Here is a 20,828-nt window from a genome sequence, read left to right as displayed (position 1 = left end):
GGATGAAGATATGCGTAGCTTATTTGAGAGTTTAGAAATGTGTTAGGTAGGATGTAGAATTATTGTAGAGACACTAACACTGCCCTGGATGCAATAAAGGCCTGAGTGTGTCATGAATTTAGGAGTAGATTTCTAGGAGGCCCTCCCCCACTTTGAACTGTGAAAGTAAGACAAAGAGAAGTTAATGTTGAGTGGAGATTACTTTTATGACTGGCAGGCAGTCACGTACACAGAGACACACACACAGTGCTTTGACTGTTATGATGCACCCACACCTACATGCACACTCACTCACGTGCACTCACACATACACACAGGTACGCGCACACATTCACTTACGTGCACCTACATAGACATACGGGTACGCGCACACATAGGCACTCACATGCTCGTGCATACACACACAAACACAGAGTTTGCAGTACACCATGGGGGTTTTATGATGGGGTCGCTTCTATAAAGCTGACTGTAACAAACAAAGGAGTGGAAGATCTGCAGAGGGACACTGGCCTTGCACGTCTCCCCTTCTAGAAGATGCATGCTTAAATGAAGATGAATAAAGGTTTTGTGAAAATGACTACTGAGTTCCAGTGCCGTCTCTGGATGCCTTGAGGAATAAAAAGAACCTGGGTGAAACTGATTTCGTAACAAGGACTACCTAGTGAAACGGTAGTCACAATCTTTGTTCTAGCCTTTGTTCTGCATCACTGACTTCACATTTTAACGTTCTCATATTGAAATCTGTCAACCTTGCAAATGCTGTTGGTGTCATTTGAATAGTGTTTTTTTTTGCTTCTGTGTTGTGGTTTCAGTTCAGTGATAGTAAGTTTCGCTTGTCAGTATGCATACAGTTTGGTGTTAACGGTATTGGCAACAGCATGTTGTGGCACTGTTTTGATTGAGAACATTCAGCTATATGTTAACACAATGCAGGAGTGGACATCCCAGCAAATCCAAGCTGGATTTGGTTTCTTTTGCTCAGTGGACTTGTGAAAAACCCAAGACATACATCTCAGATTCTGGAGTCCTCGGTTAGCATAAAGTTCATGACAGTACGATTTAACAAAAAGACTGAACACGTATGGCTTGTTTGGAAGGGTTGCCAAGAGAAAGCCTCTTCTGTCTAAAGAGAACAAAGCATCACAGCTCAGGTTTGCAATGTTGCATCTAAATAAATTACACGACTTCTGAAACAATATAATTTGGATAGAGATATTTGGCCATAATGCACAGTGCTACGTTTGGAGGAAACCAAACACATCTTATCAGCATCCACATATATGTATGTATGTGTATGTGTATGTGTATGTATATATATATATATAAAATAATATTTGAACAGCTAATAAGAATATAGGCTAATCCTATAGGCAGCCCATTCCCGACAAGGTTTTACCCACACAAATTCCAAGTTAAGCTGGACCAAAATTTGACAGTGCATACTTCCATTCTGACAAAATAATAATAATGGATCGCATTTATATAGCGCTTCTCGGGACCCCTCAAAGCGCTTTACAATTCCACTATTCATTCACTCTCACATTCATACACTGGTGAAGGCAAGCTACAGTTGTAGCCACAGCTGCCCTGGGGCAGACTGACAGAGGCGAGGCTGCCATATTGCACCATCGGCCCCTCTGGCCAACACCAGTAGTCGGTAGGTGAAGTGTCTTGCCCAAGGACACAACGACCAAGACTGTCCGAGCCGGGGCTCGAACCGGCAACCTTCCGATTACAAGATGAACACCCAACTCTTGAGCCACGATCGCCCCAGCACCACACACTAAAATGCAGCCCCACAACATGACAGAGCCTCTGCCGTGTTTAACAAATAGGCACTCGCTGCTGGACCGATCTTTTAAATTTGCATTCCCGCTGCCACTGATTTGTGTGTTGCCTGCATAATTTGGCACACCTCAGCCTTTTGCACAGTACTTGCCATCTTCCTGTGTAATATCTATACTACAATCCATCCAAGATGTCAGTGGTCCAGTTTTTTGTGAGTACAATTATAGTGTTATTTTTGTATTGTATTGTGTAACCAAGTTTAGCAAACACATATATTAAAAATTCTAGCCTTCCACATCCATTTGTCATTTTTCTGTGGTTGTTATATTTCACTGTAAAGGCTGGTAATTATGAGATCCCTTCGTAATATTCTCCCGCCATAAAATAAATGTCATGTTTGCCTTGTAACTGTCTATTCATGGCTTCCTGCTCTTGCCTCCAGCTCCTCTTGCGTAGATGGTTTATTTGTACACTTTGGCTGGATCTCAGACTGTCTGACCGCATCTATATCTGGCTCTGACGGTCAGACAGCCCTGGGTTTCTTGAGCCAAGAAGCCAAGCATCTTATGTGCACATTTGTGCAGGCAGTGGATTTACACACTGAATTAAAATAAATTACCTGTACACAAACTGATAAAAGATTTCTCATTGATAGCCATGCACGCTGGCTCTCATTAATTTATTTCTCTTTGGCAGTAAGCACTGCTCTTTTGTCGCCAGCCTGCAAGAATCCAGACAATCCAGTCTGACACGCATGCTATTATTCAGACTGCATGCAAGCTGTGTGCCTCCCATGCATTTCTAATTCACTCTGTGAATTTTCATATGGAGGTGATAGACATTACACGTTTTGCCTTTGTCATCAATGTGGCCAAATGCATCTGTTGCGACATTTTAGGAATTCTTTTTCCCCCTTTTTCCTCCTCTTTGTGCCATATGTGGGATTTGTGTAAAGAATTTACTCGATTTAAACTAAAATTAACATTTATGGATTTCATGTGCAATGGAAGCAGATATTTTAGTCACTTTGTCCTGATGATTTGAATGGAAAAAGTCACATTTTAATAGTGTAATTTCAAACTTTCTGAGATACTATGAAATCGAAGCAATTCATTCTTTGTAATGTGCCCTCTTCTGTAACAGAGCTGACCCCCAGGATCTGTACTGTGAACAAGAGACTTGAGTCTGACTCAAGGCGAAAATATTCCCTGACAGCCCTGCCTGTACTTGAGGCTCTGCCACAGGATATTGCGACTGCACTCTTTAAGAGAAGCAATAACAGCTCGCATTTCATCTGAGACTGCATTTCGTAAAAGGCGTCGCTTCAAGATAACCAACCCGTTCTTTCCCCAGCAGTGTCAGACAGAAAAGGGGGAAAAAAGAGAGAATGTAAAGTACGGGGCAGCACGAGGCAAACGCACTTTAAAACGCTTTAGAACAAAGAAAAAAAAACAATTGATTCATCAAATGAGTAAACTCACAGAGTAAAAAGGTAGATATAGCTGCATTATTCTCCATGTCATTTAGCATTTCCTTCCAGAACTAGCCATTATGGCGAACTGACCATGACTCAAAGCATAGAAATGAGAAATTATTCAAATGTGAAAGGGTTCCCAGGCCGCTAGTTAAATGTTTGGTCGTTTGTGTTTGATCTTGGGGTTTTTGCACAGAAAAGAAAGTTGGCTTCACTTTTGTTGTTGTTGTTGTTTTATAGCAGTGGGTTGTTTTGTTTTGTTGTTTTTTTTGTTTAATTAATTCATTAATAAGTTAAAAATGGTTTGTCTCATTATCTGCTTTTTAAAAAATATATATATTTTGTGAATTGTACGGACATGAATGGTTTATAAAGAAATGACTACGAGACATTTCTAAGAAATGTAAAAACACCATAAAAGCATGCATTTGTGTGAGTGTATATCTGTGTGGAACACACCCGAACAGGCATTCCAAGATGCCCCCGGGGGTACCTGGCAATTAATGACGACAATTTACATTTTGAAACGCTAGTCTTTGCAGGGTAGCCAAGACTAGATGAGTTGAGGAAGTGACCTGTGATAGATGCCACATGATATTAATGTACAAAGGCACGCTGCCTCTAACCTGGCAGCCACCGGAAATCAATCACCACCTCGGCATTGCTTTCGTTTGACAAATATGTTCTCACTGGCCAGGTAGCAGAGCTAATGGCCTCCAAAATATTTCTGTCAAAGACACAGCTCCTATTAATTATTCAGTCACCGGTGCTCCTGTGCTGCAGTGTACCTTACAATATTTACAGTGCTTGCGAGAGGCCGCTCTCCCTCTGGTGAGCGGTGGTGAGCTGCTTTTCGCACGAGCTATAATTCCATCTGGTCCACTTCCACTGAGAGAGGGAGAGAGGCGAGCTTGCTTTCATCCCCTATCAGGAAACACACTGGTCCTTTGAGGTGGATGAGTGTAAACAGGACTGAGGGTTGATGAAGGGTCTTGCATTGTCTTTAGGTCATTAATGAGGCAGGTAGGGTTTCAGACTCATGAAGTGGAGGCAGGAAGTCTGTGCTGTCATCTGCAGGGGAGCACATGTTGTTTTGTTTTTCGTGCAAGTGTGTGTGTGTGTGTTTTGTTCTTAGTCTAGATGTGAAAAGCATGCTAAATTTAGTTGGTAATCATGTGTGCATAATGCATTACTAATGTAGCAGACGGGGCAAAAGATGCCTTTTTAATTTACAGTTGGAATCAGAAGGGCGCTGTCCAGGGAGGACCATTGCAGGCAGAGTTAAACAAAGAGCACAATGGAGGCAAATCCAGCTGTTACCAGACAACCACTGGCCACCATGCTCTTACCGAGTTAAATCCCCCTTTTTCCGCCCACAGAGCGGGAGCAGGGTGGTGGGTTGTGAAGGAGGGGGAGCGAAATGAGAGAAGGGAGTGATGTTGCATTCAAGCGGATGGGAAAAATGGAAGAACTAAGCTTTGGGTTGTTGGGAGGTCTTTTTTGGTTTTTAAATTACATCTGTCACCAATTCACCGGATACTTGGAATCATTCTTGATTTCTCAAACATTGTAAGGATGATAAATGGATCAGAAGAAAGCAAGAAGCAAGAATGATTTTCTTTGCCTTGATAATCAAATGTGCACCTTGTCACCCAGATGGATCTAAACAAAGAGAAAACTTGCAAAAAAAAAAAAAACCACAACTGCACATTCCCGACTCAGATACATCGTATTTGATTTCCTGTTCTTTGTCAGATTTCTTTATGTGCGCTTCCACTTTTTACATGAGGTTTTGTAATTGGATTGCAGCTTTAATGAAATGCATAGCTGCTGCACTACAGGTAGAAAAAAATATACAGACTCCTTGAGAATTTAGTCCAAATATAAATGATTTCCCATTACATGCCATTCCACAAAAATAATCGTATTTAATGTTAATGTCATAAAATGATAGTAAAAGATGGATGTGGTCAAAGTGACATCACTCATTGGTTGCTAAAGTCTCATTGTTCAGGGTCCAGTAGAAAGTTTTCTTTGGTGTTTTGCTGAGAAATATTGCATCTTCATATTGTGGTGACTTCCCAAGATACCAAGGCAGGCATACCTTAAATCCTACTTAATGAAATGAATGTCCTGAAATAAGACTTCAAACTAGAGATTGAGACACATTACTCATCAATAAAGAGTTTACTGAGGTCAAAATGAAAAAGAGCAGAGGGGTGTTTTCCTGAAGACTGTACAACTGCATTCCTAATTAATTAATTAGGATACTATGGATAAATATCCATTTTGAAACATAGTATGACCAAGGCTTACAAAATAGACTTAATTTTTCAATTTTTTATGACACAGCATGAGTGTCTGAGCAGCGAAAATGCTCCTCTTTATGCTCAATAATGGACTTCACCAACCAATAGGGTTAATTTGTCTACCTCTATATTTTATGATCATCAGTTTATGAGTTTAGGACCATCGGCTCCATAGCACATCTGTTACAATCATTCTTCAACCCATATCACTTATCACAATCTATTTCAAAACACAAAGATAACAAAGGCCATAATAATGGCCTTGAGGCATCACGATTGGGGCTTCAGCAAACAATGGCTTAGTTCAGCCATTTAATTACAGCCAAAACACCTGCCTCGTTAAAAGATGAAACATTATTGCCATAACATGTCTACAGCATTTCCACTGTGTGGCAAGATGAAAATAAAATTTCTAAAAACTTCAGTTATCAGTTTGATTATACCCCCAAACTGAAAGATGAAGAAAACTGTTCCCTAAATTGTCAAATAACAATATGAATGCAGCATGGCTTGATTACGTTTTAATTGTAAGAGTGTTTGCTGGAACGCAGAGTGTGTGTGTGCGTGTGTGTGTGTGTGTGTGTGTGTTGTCATGTAATTAATATTCTTAGTATCCTTATTTTCTCATTATATTGTTTTATGTACTTTAATCATGAAGGTTTGTAAAGCAAGGCCACTTTTGACTCATAAACTAAGTGCTCAGCCAGACTGAAAAACAGTAAGTTTTAGTGCACAGGCATATTAATAGATAAGACACAGAAAAGAGAAACTTTGCCATATAAGCAATGTTTGAAAGTGTGTGACGTGTAAAGTACCAAAATAACACCTATATGAGGCACAGGTTTTGATTCTAATGTTAGAGATCCTGCAACTGGCGTTTTGGGCTGTGCAGGGGTCTCTCTCTTCCGGAAGATGATTGAATAAAAGAAATATAAATGTTTTAACGCACTATGAGTCGGTTTTCTCTGTTCTATCATGGGGACAAAAGAATCGGGGTTAATAGTGTGTGTGTGTGTGTGTGTGTGTGTGTGTGTGTGTGTGTGTGTGTGTGTGTGTGTGTGTGTGTGTGTGAGTGTGTGTGAGTGAGAGAGAGAGAGGGAGCATACAGGGAGGACATTTTTTCACCCACGATCCTTGAAGGTAGCATGAGTGACTGAAGTGGGTCACGTGAGATGCTCCGCTAAGAATGCGGTGACGTGGGAGAGTTCTGTCAGTGTAGAGGTGTCTGACAGCCAGCTTCCCCGGGCCAGTAGGTACCTCGACCGGGTCGCTCCGAGACGGAGCACAGGAGAAGGAAAAAACAAGAAGGTGCGGACTGAAAAACCGAAGCAGGGAGGTGAAGGTAGATGAGTTGTTGTTTCCGTTTCCCACTCCAGGACTCGGGGAACATGTTTTGGCTGTGATTGGACTTATATATGGAAGATTATATATATTTTTTCCTATTCTGATCATTTTTTATTACTCCCCTTCTGCCTAACACCAGCTTTCCGAGCATCGTGAAGTACCAGCCGTACTCCTGCTGCTCTGTCGCTTTTCAGCGGGCTCCCCGATAGCTGTGCGGGGCGGGGATGCTGTGGTGTTCTTGCGTTCATTCTGACATGAAATAACACATCCGAGCAGCGGGCCAAACTTGGATAAAATCAGAAAACAACGCAGAAACAGAAAGGTGAGGGGATACGTAAATGAAGTAGAGGGCAGCAGTGTAGAGCGGGCACCAGGCGCAAGACAGGAGAGGAAGGAGAGGGGGAGTCGCAGCAGGAGGAGAACCAAAACCCGCAGGTTTGTTGAGCTTGTGGGGATGAGGACGAGGAGGAGGGACCTTACGCATCGAAGGTGTCAGTGCGATTAGAAAAACAGGGGGAAGGGAACTAAAGCCCAGATTGTTTCCAGTCCTGAGAGACGGTGATGGCGAGTGCAGGCACCGGGGTCCCTGCTCTCCCTCAGCCGACCGCAGCCCCATCAGCCACCGCAGCGGCAGCAGCATGAGGAGGAGGAGGTAGGCAGCCCTGCACGTCTCATCGGTCCCCCCACATCCTCATTATTCATTTAGCCTTCCCCGCCCTCCTCTCCCCTCCATTACATCCACCTTTCTTCCCCAGCAGCCTTGACGAGTACCAATCTAGCCATCAATCAATTTCTCCACACACCTTTGTCCCAACATCATGCATCTCGTCTCCGTCAGATACTTTCCAGAAGCCCCTCTTCCCCCCCACCCCACGGGGAAGGTGTACCAGAGGACCACTTATTTTAATTCCACTATTATTTCTTCCCCTAAGAATGAATGTTGTCCACTTGCCTGGTTTTTGTGTGACATTCCTGGAGGCACAGTGTCAGCAAAAGGGGTCAGTAGTGCATGCTATATTAGTCTCCATAAAAATCAAGTTTAGGAAATCCCTCTGTAGACCTGCCAAGAGGCAAGGCCAGGGACTTTCCATCGATCCAGTTCAATTAACGGGGTTTTTTATCCACTTCATCATGTCGAGCTGCCTGAGCGTTTTTGGGCACTGAAGACCGTGCATAGTTGGTGGATATCTGCTAAATGCTGAGACGGAGAGGGAAAAAAAGGCTAACCTCCCCCGTCAGGGTGTTCACTCTGACCACCAGACTATGAAACTTTAATAGGGTCTAATTTTCAAACCCCCTTATAATTTATTACAGTGGCGTCTGAACGAGTCCTCAAAAAGAGTCCAAGGGAAGAGAACATGTGCAGGGCGTTAGTACTGTGAGAGGTAAATACAGCAGTAATAGTTTTAAGATAGCACAATTAACGGAAGTGGATAACACTTTCTGTGTCTGTCACTCACTTAGAGAAGTGCGATGCTGTAGCATAACATTTACAGCTGCGGTGGGTCCTGGATGCCAAAGCTTGATTCCCTAAAAGGTCGGGAGTCCAAGTCAAAGTCCAAAGGCTGCTCAATACTTTCTGTTGTCACTGCCATTACTCAGACCTAAAGCTATTTAAAGACCAAGCAAGTCTAAATGTTTACTGCATGTCTACAGTGTATGTGGTAAAGGTTCAGTTTACACGAAATTGGATTACATCTGTGGAGTTCAGAACGCTGATGTATGTTTGAAAATAATCCGTTTTTTCAAATCACTTTTTTTTAATCCAATCAGCTTTGAAACATCTAAAGAGAATCTGTTTAATGTCACAGTAGACTGAGAAATAAGATGCATTGGTCAGAATCGGCCGATTTCCACACTCGCAGCCACAAGCTGAGGTTACGTTAGTGTGGAAGTTCCTCACTGTGAGCAAAAGACAAAGATTCAAAAAAAGTAAACTGTCTGTAGCAACAAACAGACGCTTAAACATGGTTGTTTTAAAAAAGCTAACAAAGGAAAAGTGACTAAAGCAAACCCAGAGCTCAGAGCCAACCACAAACCAGCAGCCCCGGTATGAGCAAAGGATCAAGGCAGTTATGGGGAAAATGAAAATGGAGATGATTGAAAGAGAGAACAGAGTCTGAGGTCCTGCTGTCTGCTGAATTTATACATTTACTAGAAAATGATGTAAGTAACATCTGATATTTGTCTGTTGCCCCTACTTTTGTTTGCATGGTGAAATATGTCAGGTAAAGATTCGTGTGCTAGCGAGTCATTTTCAGTGAATTATTTGCACCGCTTCCTAACAGCACAGCGTTTTATTTCCAGTTGTTTGCCTGAGAGAACTACCTGCAGTTTGGGGGAAATTGTAAACATTAACAATTTATCTTGTTATGAAACATTTTTTTGCATCAAAAAACATTTATATTACAGTATTTATCAGTTATATGATTAATGAAAGTCAGTTTAAAGAAATGGCTATCTTAAAACCAGAATATGAATAACACTTCTTGATTAGATACCAGAGAAGTTTGTAATTTGGGTCAGCTGACCTGATAAGGATCAGATATGGCTATGTCGTGTGATGGAAGGGCTCAAGCGGCCTGGCCCACATTTGACCGGGCTCTAGTCATGAAGGATATTAAAAAAAAAAATAAAACGCAGCTGGCCATCCAGAGCGTCTCATCTGTTGTGCAACACTTAGCAAGAACTCAACCCTCCCTATCCTGCCGGCCCTTTTCAGGCTGAGTCAGACAGCAAACAACGTTTTCAAAGGGTCTGAAAATTATCCTTTTTCTTTAGTTCTTGGACAGCAAGTCTGTGGATTATTTAAAACATCAGGACAATCTTTTACTTTTGGCGGGGGTAAAGATACAAGGCAGGTTTATTTTTAAACCAGTAAACAAATGCCAAATTTCCTTCTTTTGTATTTGGGTTTTAACCTTATCAATATTCTACAGATAAAACGACTCGTCCACGTAACTAAATATATCACAGGAACCTTTGTTTTTGAGTAAAGCGTTACTGACAGAGGACACTTGGATTTATAGACAGAGACAAAAGAAAACAGTGAAATTAAGGAGCAGCATACACTGTGTGCCAGCTCTTTAATCCAGTATTGAAATTAAAAAAAATTGTATCACATGAATTTTAAAAATTATTATTATTATTTTTTTATTTGTATACTAGCAGATTAGACTCAGACAGATGTGTTGAGAAGAAGCAGCATATTAAAGGGGATATGAAAAGCAGTAACCTGAAGATGGTTTCATTTAAAACTCAGACTATTTTTTATTTCAGTGTCTGTTTGAGTATATTAAACTCTGTTCTATAGCTGAAGAACAGCGTTTAATTTCCATATAGCACTTTTATTTTATTCTGTTTTAGTTTATTTTATTGTGTGTGTCTCTGTGTGTGTGTGTGCGTGTGTCTGTTTTTAATCTTTCTCTGACCTTTATTTTGGTGACACTGTGTTTTCCATCCAAGGTTAGATGTGCAGTTGACTGATAGTCCTTGGGAAGATTTTTTTGGTAGACTGTCAAACAAATGGAATTTGAATAGAATTCATAAATGTATTTGCACATCTAGATTCAGTTCTACAACATGCACTCTTGCCTTCTACAAACATTTGTCAAATAAATTGTTGTTCTAAAGTACTCACTGAGTTTGAGTGTGTTACTGTAACAGGATGCCACTGGCGCAACAAGTCAGTTGGTGGAGATTCTTCCTTTCCAGATATTCCACGTAACAGCTGTTACTGCAGAGTAAGTGAAAGTGTCTTTTTGCTTCTTAACCTCCTAGGACCTGACGTCCACATATGTGGACATCACATTTTGGGTTATTTAGACCAAAATACTAAATTTTGCTCTACAAGGGCCTGATATCCACTTACGAGGACATTATACTGCTACTGTTCTATCAAAATTTTAAACGAATATCCTCATTTGTGGCTCTCATTTTTCTTAGAAACAAAAATTAGGTAAAAAAAAAAAAATCTGGTAATTGTTTGTTTTTACATTCATCAGGTCCCAATCAGCCCAAATATCAAAGAATAATTAAAAATGCATGCCGTGGAAGAGTTCGGGTCTTAGGAGGTTAAGTCTATTTTTTGAGGTTTTGCTATTCTGTCATTTTTCTCTTCTCTTTATTTCTTTTCTCCTTCCCCTAACCACCAATTGATGGTGGCAGGTGGCTTCCCCTCTCAGAGCCTGGTTCTACAGGACGTGTCTTCTTGTTATAAGGGAGTTTTTCCTCACCACTGTTGGAAAGTGCTTGCTCATAGGAGAGACATTGATTGTTGCCATTTTTCTCCAGAACTGCAGGGTTTTTACCTTACAGTACAAAGTACCTTGACGGGGGTGCTATTCTGATTTCGTGCTACATAAATAAACCTTAACTGAACTGGATTGAATTCTTAGTCTCTTCAGGTTTTTTTATTCACTTGCTTTTCATTTGCTGCACAGCCCACCATAGAAACATATTAGTGATCAGCCTGGTGTTGAGGTTGGCTCATCTCTTGGCTGAAGTTTTCCACATGATGGCCCATTAGAGACAGCTGATATAAGCTTTTGGGAAAAAACTTCTTATCATCCCTGTGCTAATGTATTTATATTAGCCTAAACATAGCTATGTAGCTAGCCACCATGTGGCACATCATTATATGTAAGCTGGCCCAGCTTGACTAACCCTTTAAATGTCACAGCTAATGTGTTTTCTGTTTAGTATTTTAGACATACTTTGGTCAGAACCTGGTATCTCATCTTTAGTTAGAAACCAGTGAGATAGCTTCCTGTTAACGTCCAACTCGACTGAACCCTTGAATGTAAACTTAACTGTAATATCTGGGAGAACAGCCGCAGTGATCATTTTATTATGGCTGAAAAGATTTTTCTCTCTGAGTGGTGGCTCAGAGTTTGATTGATTTGGAGAACTGAAGCAGCATTGGACTGGGAAATGGCTAACGACATCAGATTTAACAAAGGGATAGATCAATGCCTGTCATAGTTTAAAGGATAAATTAAAATAATTTGAAGTTGATCAAAGCAAGCTAAAATCTACTAGATGGATGAATTAATTTGTTTTCTTGGCAAAAATGTGAAAAAAGACAACAACAAAAAGATCTTGGCTGTCAGGGTTTGTTTTGTAAAGAAAAGTTTGAGCTTGAAACTAGTTTTTGGTTCATCACTAGTTAAGACGCAATTTATTTTAATAATTTTTATTTAAAGAAATGCAGTTTTCTCAATATTGTGAAAACCCTGCTTTTCACTTTGGTAAATATAACAAAAGTAAAGCTGCCAGCTGGCCATTCAGAAATAGAACAACAGTGTGGAAATTAGAATAGGGATGAACACCACCCCTGTCCTCAAGTTACTAGTATTCTTGGATTTACATGTTGAACTATTCACTGCAATCAGATGGTAAACAAAAGGCTGAGAATGAAATGACAGGTTCTTGAAGTGGAGTGCTGCTGTGAGGAACTGATTATGTCACAGTGGTTCCCAAACTTTTACACACTTACATACACACACGCAGTTACCGTCCCTCCATTTAGAAAGGCAGAGGCGCCACGGTGTAATTATTTTACGTGTAGTTGTTTGTTTCCTGTGTAATAATATTCAACATTGCTATCAATACAATTTTCAAAAAATGCCTTTCTGTGCAAAATGGGTTCAAAAACATAAACAACTGTGGGATACTGTTAGTCCGTGATTTAGACAGGAGGAACAAATCGTGGCAGGATCAGCCTGATATTATTTGTATCCCACTGTAACTTTACTGTACAAAGAGCTAACATCTCCAAAATGTCAGGAGTAGTTAGTCATTACAACAAGTGTTTGTAAACTAAAAATCAAGAATGTAGGATACTGTTTGTCCGTGATTTGGAGAGCCCAGTGCGTGCTACCGACGCAGGGAAAACCAGTTATGCAGGGGAGACCTACCTTGGCATTTGTGCAGGTGAAAGCAAAGGGAAGATAGCTGTGCTAGCAGTGGCCAAGCGTTTTGTTTTTTTTTTCCCTTTTCATGGGGGGGGGGGGGGGGGCATACTTTGGGAAGCTCTGGATTATGACAAGGACGAATGCTTTCATGTTTTTTGTTTGTTTTTTATGGTGAACTCAGCAGATGATCCTGAGCATCATTGCTGTAAGAGCCAAACTACAGTGGCAGAAAAAACAGTTCTGTGCAGTTTATAGAAAGATAGCTATAAAGAAAGAAAACAATAGAAAATGGCAAATTTTAATTTTAAAAAGCTGCAAGGGAGATGCTTAAGTTAGGATTGGCTTTTCATAGCCATTAGTTTGGCTATGATACCAGAAATGGAAATGATGGACTATATTGTGCTGGATACTTTACTGATGGTATTGTCAAACTTGATGCCAAAAGGAGGGCTTTATAGATGAAGGTCCATGATCGAGGAGATCATATTGAGATTACGTGTCTGCATTTTAAATGGTGACTTCATTAGAAAATGAATTTAAAAAGGAGAAAAAAAGTATTAAAAGCTGAGGTGGATTTGCCATGTGTGACTCAGTTGTTATGAAGAACATCCATGACTAGTGAGTCTAATTTAGTTCAGTCAAAAAGAACTGCAGTTAAAATAGTACTGACTTTATGGAGTTAAAGCTTAAGTGATGAGGCAATTCAGTTACAGGACAGGAAATTGAAGTAATTTGAGGATTAATTATTTTGAGTGTCTTTTCAAGTAAAAGTGCCATTCAGGTACAATTGAGCATTACTGAAACTAAGTAAGACAAAAGTATTTCAACATTTTTGCCACTTCAATTTTCAAATGTTTTAGAATAAGTTACTCAGTTGCAGTTACCCTCAGTTTAATGTGTATACAGTAGCACTCTTTTGTACAGTCGCAGTCATCACCCTATGGTATTAAACAGAACAAAGAATGTGAGAATGATAACTCTTGGTCACAGTTGAGAGGGAGTTAACAGGAAAAGACTTCTGGTAGAAAAAGGTTAAGTGAGGGGTTTTAGTAACCTGCTTCGACTGGTTGGGGAAGGAAGGGAAAGACAATTTAGGTTCAGTTCACTTATGTTTACAGGCATTCTAGATGCACAGGTGACCTAAGCTCTTGCCATAGTATTTGTGGACTTTGTCTGGGTCATTGCAACTCGGAGGGGGGGCTATTTTTCAGCCATTCTGTTATAGGCTTGCTGGTATGCTTGGGACCACTGTCTTGTTGCATGAACCAGTTTCAGTCAAGCTGTAGCTGATCTACTTTCGTCTACAGACAAGTTCGTGTTTGATTCATTGACTGCAAGGTGCCCAGTTCCCGTGCCTTCAAAATAAGCCATGTCACCCCTCCACCACTGTGCTTGCAAGTTGGAATGAGGTGTTTGTGCCGATTTGTTGTTTTTGGTTTTTGCAAAACGCAGCCCTGTGCATTATGCCCAGACATCTCTAGTTTGGTCTTCTCTGTCCAAAGAACATTGTTTCACAAGACTAGTTTTTCCATACAAGTTATATCTCATTCAACCACAACACTCAGGATTTGTTTGTCGATGTTGTTTAGCCTTTGATGGCTCTTTTTAGAGAGCCTGAGCTTTCTTTACTCCAATGAAGGCAGTATGGCGTAACATTAGTTTAGCATTAAAATAAATCATAAATGTAGTGGTTGCTTCAAGGCTGGTGTTATTAAAGGAAACAGGAATGTCAAATGAACCACATAATCAGTCGGACTGGTTCCAGTGAAGCAAAGAAAGCAAACCGTGGTGATTGGTGCGTGAACCTTGGGAGCTTCTTCCTGCTGATTTTAAGGCTGAGAGAAAAGGCACTACAATGTATGCTTAGTATGTTACCAAAGTGCCACTCCCCCAGGCGTCATTCTGACTATTGACCCCTGCTGAAACGCTGGGGCTTTAATTAGCACTATTGTAACTAATTGGTTTATATAGAAGGGACATTGATGGGAGGCAAGAAAATGAATTAATGAGGAAAGGCATTGGCAGATTAAATTGCACTGCTAAAAATTAAAAATGGATGCCTGATCCCCTGGTGAAATTGGCATTTAGATCCAAAACAACGTCAGAAATCCATTGAGGGTTGTAAGCGCGTGGGTGGGATAGATGTCAGATTTCGCGTGTGTGTCCGTGCGTACATGCTTATTTTTATGTGTATGCGCCTCTGTGTGTGGACTCTTCATCAGAGCTCATGGAACTACATGCTCATTTAGCTGACAGCAGAAATCTCTCAAGTGCTGGATGTGCTTCGATGTAAAGTACGTTAACCTTTAAAACAAAGCCGGCCCTGGCCTCTCTCATTCTCCTGTAATTGCTTGAGCTGGGTAAGCACACTCGCCTGAAAAGGTTATCGTGTTCCTTGTCAGTTGTCATGATGAATGAGCAAACATAGCAGGAAACTGAAAATTGCAAGTTTAGATTTAGAAAAAAAAACACTCTCTCTTAGCAAGCTGGCATGTAGCATTTGCAAAAATTATTGCTCCATTGTTTCGTATCTCAAATTATTAAAAAGCAAGCAAACAAACAAGAAAGGCAATGCAGGCAGGCAGTAAATTAACACACACAGGAAGCAAAAGTGGATTCTAGACTGCTACACTGCTGTTACATTAATATTCACCAGAGTCTAGTACAACCTCCAAGTTTCTGCTGGCATATTCTGTTTTCTCTAGTGATGTGTCTACTGCCAGCATGAGTGTGTGTGTGTGTGTGTGTTAGTTAACGTGGACAGCAGTGATGATGTTTGCGTCAAGTGTGAATATAATTATGTGTGATGTACACATGCATCTTTTGTCTGTGTGTGTACACAGATCTGATTATGTGTGTAGCGTATTTGCTGTGTGTATCATTAAATCTTGTCGGCATTATATTCTGGGTTTGTCTATCAGTGATCCCATCAAAAATGATTGCATGTGTGCTGTTTGCTATCCATATGATTGACTATATTGCATAGTAAATGCTGTTTTTGTGCAAGCTGACTGTTTGCCTCGGTGACTCGCTGAGCTGGTGCGTGTATACCAAAATCTTTTTAGGTAAATCCTGCTTCAGAACAGTGCGTTTACAGAGCCTTTTAGATCATGAACCACATACAGCGTACTTTGATCTTAAGTGTCAGTCAGTGTAAAGCCTTTTAATTACACATTTAATCTGTAAAATATCTTAATATAGGGAAAAAAGATGGGCATTTTCAACTTTATGTCTTGGTTTTTTGTATATGACAAAGAAAGGCTGCTGTAGTAAATGAACAATATGTCAGTATTGGAAATAAATGTGTAAAAATAACAGAAGTAGTTCTGGGTTGTCCTTGCCTAGACTTTCCTGTAATTATAAATACTTTAAACTTTTTGTTAATTCACAGGATTAACAAAAGAGTCAGATTTGAGGCTTTCCCAGGCCGATTCTGGCCAGCGGACCTTGAATTTGTCACCCCTGGCATAGAGTTTTCTAAGTGGCTCATCTGTCAGTTGCATTCTGTGCATTCGCCATTATGTCTCTCTTGGTGCACAACGTCCTGTTGGACAGCACACATAATCACGTAGATTTTTGTCCACACTGTTTGCCTGTTTCCTTATCTGTCCTCTCCTTATACTGTACGTCTCCATGTTCCAACCTCAAGCAGCCTGGGTGATCGCAGCTAGACAGTAGGCAGCATTGATAAGCTGGAGGTAGAAGGTGAATGGCTGGTGATGGCTGTTATCGCCAGAGGCTGGCTCAGGCTTAGGCACCGCTGCCTGCTGGACCCTGAAAACTCATTTTGACAGATGCATCTCCTCCCTAGCTGTTGACGCGATGCGGGGGGCTGTTGACACTTGCTTGCCCATGCGGCTCAGGGTAGCGTTAGCTGGCACCACGTTGGGCCAAACCTGCAATTTATAGTTTGCCCCAGGCATTAAACTGAGTAATGACATGCAAAGAAAAAAGAAACCACCATCTCACCATGCCTACCACCAATTTGCCAGCCCAAAATGTAGCTTCCACCAGTCTTGACTATTTTAACTGGGTTTAACCGTGAGATGAATTCCTGATTCTCTTTATTTTCTGTCACTGTGCAAAGTTATGGCCGTCAGTTGTGTAAACCATGAGATAGAGTTATTCGGGATGTGTTCTGTATCTCAGCAACTAGACACACCTGGGAGTGCTTGTTTTTCAACCATACAGATGCACTGTATGCATAATTTTCAGAGCAGCATCCAGGCCCTGCCGTGTTGTTCGTCCCTGTCCAATCAAAGATACAACAGTGCTCACGATGAATCAGCTACTTCCTTTTGAACTGTTAAGTCAGCTTACCGAGAGAGCCATTTGCCATATTGGACCCTCCATCCACAGAAAGCTCTAACTGAGGGTTTTTTAGTCAAAATCACTCGAGCGTGTCAAAACAAGCCATGAGAAAAACAAAGCACAATTAATAATTAGGTTCAGTTCTTTCCCACAAGTAGAATAAAAACCACACCTGTAATTCAGACAACTAACATGTGGCTCTGTGCCAGTGAATAGGAGGTGCTTTTGGGCTGCTTCCAAAGCTGTTTTCTCAGTCTCCTTTTTTTCTCTTTTCAGATTTTAACCCTGCTCTAAGCTGCATCGGAGGGGGTTCAGACATTCCCCTGACTCCACCAGGAGGCTAACTCCAACCTGTCTGTCAGCTCAGATAACCCTCTGATTGTTGACAACCACATGTTTGCGGTGACTGTATGTGACCGCCGCCGCCGCCCATTCTCGAGCAGCAGCAACAGCCTCCTGCGACCCCGACCTGCATCATGCAGTGGAGACGGCGGCACTGCTGTCCCATCAAGATGACCTGGACCGTCAAGCGCTCCCTCTTTCGGACCCACGTGGCCGGGCTCGTCTCACTGGCCCTGCTCTTCGCCGTTTTCTTATTTTTCAGCCACCAAGACTGGCTGCCAGGGCACAGCGGGCCTCGCGAAAACCCGCTTGCCTACACTGTCAGGGGCCTCCGAAGCCCCAAGGGAGAGGCGAACCAGAGCAACTCCCTGAGGGGCCTTTGGAGGGAAACAGGGAATGTTGCACCAAAACCTCTCCTCAACCTCAGCTCTCAGCAGGGTGAGGGGGCAGCAGGAGAGGCAGCAGGCGTGGGGGGAGGAGGAGGTGGAGGAGCCAGAATGGGTGTAATGGGGCTCGGGGACTCAATGAGTACTAACAACACGCTAGAGAAGGAGATGGGTGTTGGCGGGAGGCTTAGCGCCCAGCCCTATCGATACATCCTGAACGAGCCCTTCAAGTGCAGAGACAGCACACCCTTTCTCATCCTGCTCATAGCTGCAGAGCCAGGACAGGCCGATGCCCGCAATGCAATCCGCCAGACATGGGGAAACGAGAGCGTGGCGATGGGCCTGGGGTTTGTCCGTCTTTTCCTGCTCGGCACAGGAAAGAGTTCAGACACCCTCCTTCAGAGCAGAATCGAGGAAGAGAGCCGCGTTTACCACGATATCATTCAACAGGACTATCAGGACACTTACTACAACCTGACCATCAAAACTCTGATGGGCATGAACTGGGTAGCTACCTATTGCCCACATGCTTCCTACGTGATGAAGACAGATAGTGACATGTTTGTCAATACAGAATATCTCATCCAGAAGCTGCTGAAACCTGAGATGCCTCCGAGGCAGAGGTATTTCACTGGCTACCTGATGAGGGGCTATGCACCAAACCGAAACAAAGACAGCAAGTGGTACATGCCACCAGAGGTGTATCCAAGCGAGCGCTACCCGATATTCTGCTCAGGCACGGGGTACGTGTTCTCAGGGGACATGGCCGAGCTGATCTACCAGGCCTCGCTCAGCATACGCAGGCTGCACCTGGAGGATGTTTACGTGGGAATCTGCCTGGCAAAGCTGCGCATCGAACCAGCACCCCCTCCCAACGAGTTCCTTTTCAACCACTGGCGTGTGTCTTACTCCAGTTGTAAGTACAGCCACCTCATCACATCCCATCAGTTCCAACCCAATGAACTCATCAAGTACTGGAACCACTTGCAAAGCAACAAGCACAACGCCTGTATCAACATGGCCAAGGAAAAGAGCGGCAGGCACAGACACCGGAAGTTCCACGGAGAGAGGCCTCCGTGATGGATCCTGCGATTACACCCCATCTCAAAAAAAAAAAAAGAAGAAAGGTGGGAAGGATAGAAGAGCTCAGTGTAACTACAGATGGTGAAGGGCATGTTGAACTCTCAGCACTATACCTTATGGGGATAAGCACATTGTTTTTGGTATTGTGTACAGTTGATGCAAACTATTTTTTTAATCAAAAAATGAAAAAAATATGTATTGTAAATCTATTGAGCTATTTCCAAAAGGGAGAATGGGGGACATTTCTGTGTGAAATGGAGCGTGCTAAAAAAAAAAAGGAAAAAAAAGCTGCAGCTCAAGAGCGGTGTTTATGATAATTCAGGTGCCAACAGAAAGGTGGTAATTTATGCTCTTCTCTAAAGGGTAGTACTGTATGTCACATTCTACGAATACACAAAAAAAACAAAAGAAAAAAAAAAGAAAAACATTAAGACACAAATGTGTTTACAAAGACAAAGGGAAATGTACATGTACTATGTCAAAAAGTTATACTACCTAAATATGAATGAATGATATGAACCTTTGACGTTGACCAGTTATGCTGCCCTGTTTCTCAGTGTTTACTTTCCAGATCTATCGATGAATACCACCCTAATGAGAAGGTTTATCTGTCATATACTGTATTTTATTTAAAACGATCGACATGAACGCACCCAGAATCACATCAGAGATGACTGAGATTGTATTTTTTAAAGCTTTACATTGACTATGACTCTGCACTTCAGCAAACGATTAAACGTTCCAAAATCACTTTGTGTGCAGCAGTGTGTGTCTGTTTTGTCGGGGGTTCTTCCTAAGCTGTCGAACGTAAAGTGGTGTGGACCAGCGGACGTTAGCAGAGGAGCTACAGTGAGCCTTGGCATCAAAAAGAGTACCGAATGGATGGAACACATTTCTGCTAATAGAAATAACTAAATTTCCTTCATATGTATCCAATCGGGCGGACATCTATTCACTGCAATGTCCTGTGCTTCACACTTTGTCCACACAAACCATACAATAAGCCCTGTACCTTATGTACAGTGGCGGTGAAAGTTCAAATGCACAGCAACTCAAAACAGCACATGAAAAATAGTTAAAAGCAAAGAAAACCATATGGAAAAAAAACACACAAGCGAAATTAATGAAATGCCACAAAAACTTATGAGAAAAAAAAACTCACCAAACCCAAGGAACATGTTTCTGGGGAGACAATAACGTGATGAAACTGTTTTGGAAATCACAAGCGACAGTAAATGGCTAATAGCAAACATGTATGTCTGAATCTTGAGATTAAAACGTACATTAGGTTGCATCTTTTTCTTCCTCACAGCAATGAATCCTTTGCTTTTTTGAAGAGTCTTAGTGCACTGTTACTACCGCAGCCGTTCCATCACATTAATGTCTCCCCAAAAATGCTTTCTTAAGCTGCAGTGCATTTGATCTTTCACAGCCACCACACTTGTGGGTGGGGGGGTATTTTCAAATTTCATCAGAATAGAAATATTGCATCATATGTCAAAAGGAACAATGATTCAGGTTGTCACCAGCTGTATATGCCTGCTCTTAGAAGCAAATGATATGTAGAGAAATCATTTAGCATTACAGTTTACTGCTATTCAGCTCATCTGAATTTTCATTTAGAAAATATTAAGTATTAAAAGTGGACTGATTGCATTTCAGTGTTAAATCAATCACAAGGATCAATATACGATGTAATGCATACATTAATAAGTGATTTGCTGATATGACTGGTATAATTTTGAAACCAGGAGCTAGCTACAACAGCTAGCTAGCAGCCAAAGAGTATACTTATTAACACTAATATGGAAGTGTTAAAACATAGGCATTGTCACCGGTTTGTCACTGCAACAAACAAATTGCTATAGAGAACAGC

General features: G+C 41.6%; 1 protein-coding gene across 2 annotated transcripts; it reads left to right on the top strand.

Moving 5' to 3' along the window:
- Positions 1-6,712: 6,712 nt before the first annotated feature.
- On the top strand, positions 6,713-19,702 carry b3galt2 (UDP-Gal:betaGlcNAc beta 1,3-galactosyltransferase, polypeptide 2). Of its 2 annotated transcripts, none has more exons than XM_084910224.1 (2): positions 6,713-7,567; positions 17,418-19,702. In XM_084910224.1, exon 2 carries the CDS (start codon positions 17,618-17,620, stop codon positions 18,947-18,949), a length of 1,332 nt encoding a protein of 443 aa, XP_084766350.1. In that variant the 5' UTR covers positions 6,713-7,567; positions 17,418-17,617; the 3' UTR covers positions 18,950-19,702. The 2 variants fall into 2 exon arrangements, with proteins under 2 accessions (XP_084766350.1, XP_084766351.1); XM_084910225.1 differs by lacking the exon at positions 6,713-7,567 and adding an exon at positions 7,578-10,658.
- Positions 19,703-20,828: the final 1,126 nt, after the last annotated feature.

The sequence above is a fragment of the Perissodus microlepis genome, chromosome 17 (genome assembly GCF_051167445.1).
Source record: "Perissodus microlepis isolate ML-2025 ecotype Zambia chromosome 17, ASM5116744v1, whole genome shotgun sequence".
NCBI classification, from domain to species: Eukaryota; Metazoa; Chordata; class Actinopteri; order Cichliformes; family Cichlidae; genus Perissodus; species Perissodus microlepis.
The sequence above is the reverse complement of the archived record's forward strand: the minus strand, read 5'-3'. Positions and strand labels throughout refer to the sequence as shown.

Coding starts and splice junctions, on each gene's coding strand:
- b3galt2 (XM_084910224.1), top strand. CDS start 17,618: ATGCAGTGGAGACGGCGGCACTGCTGTCCCATCAAGATGACCTGGACC.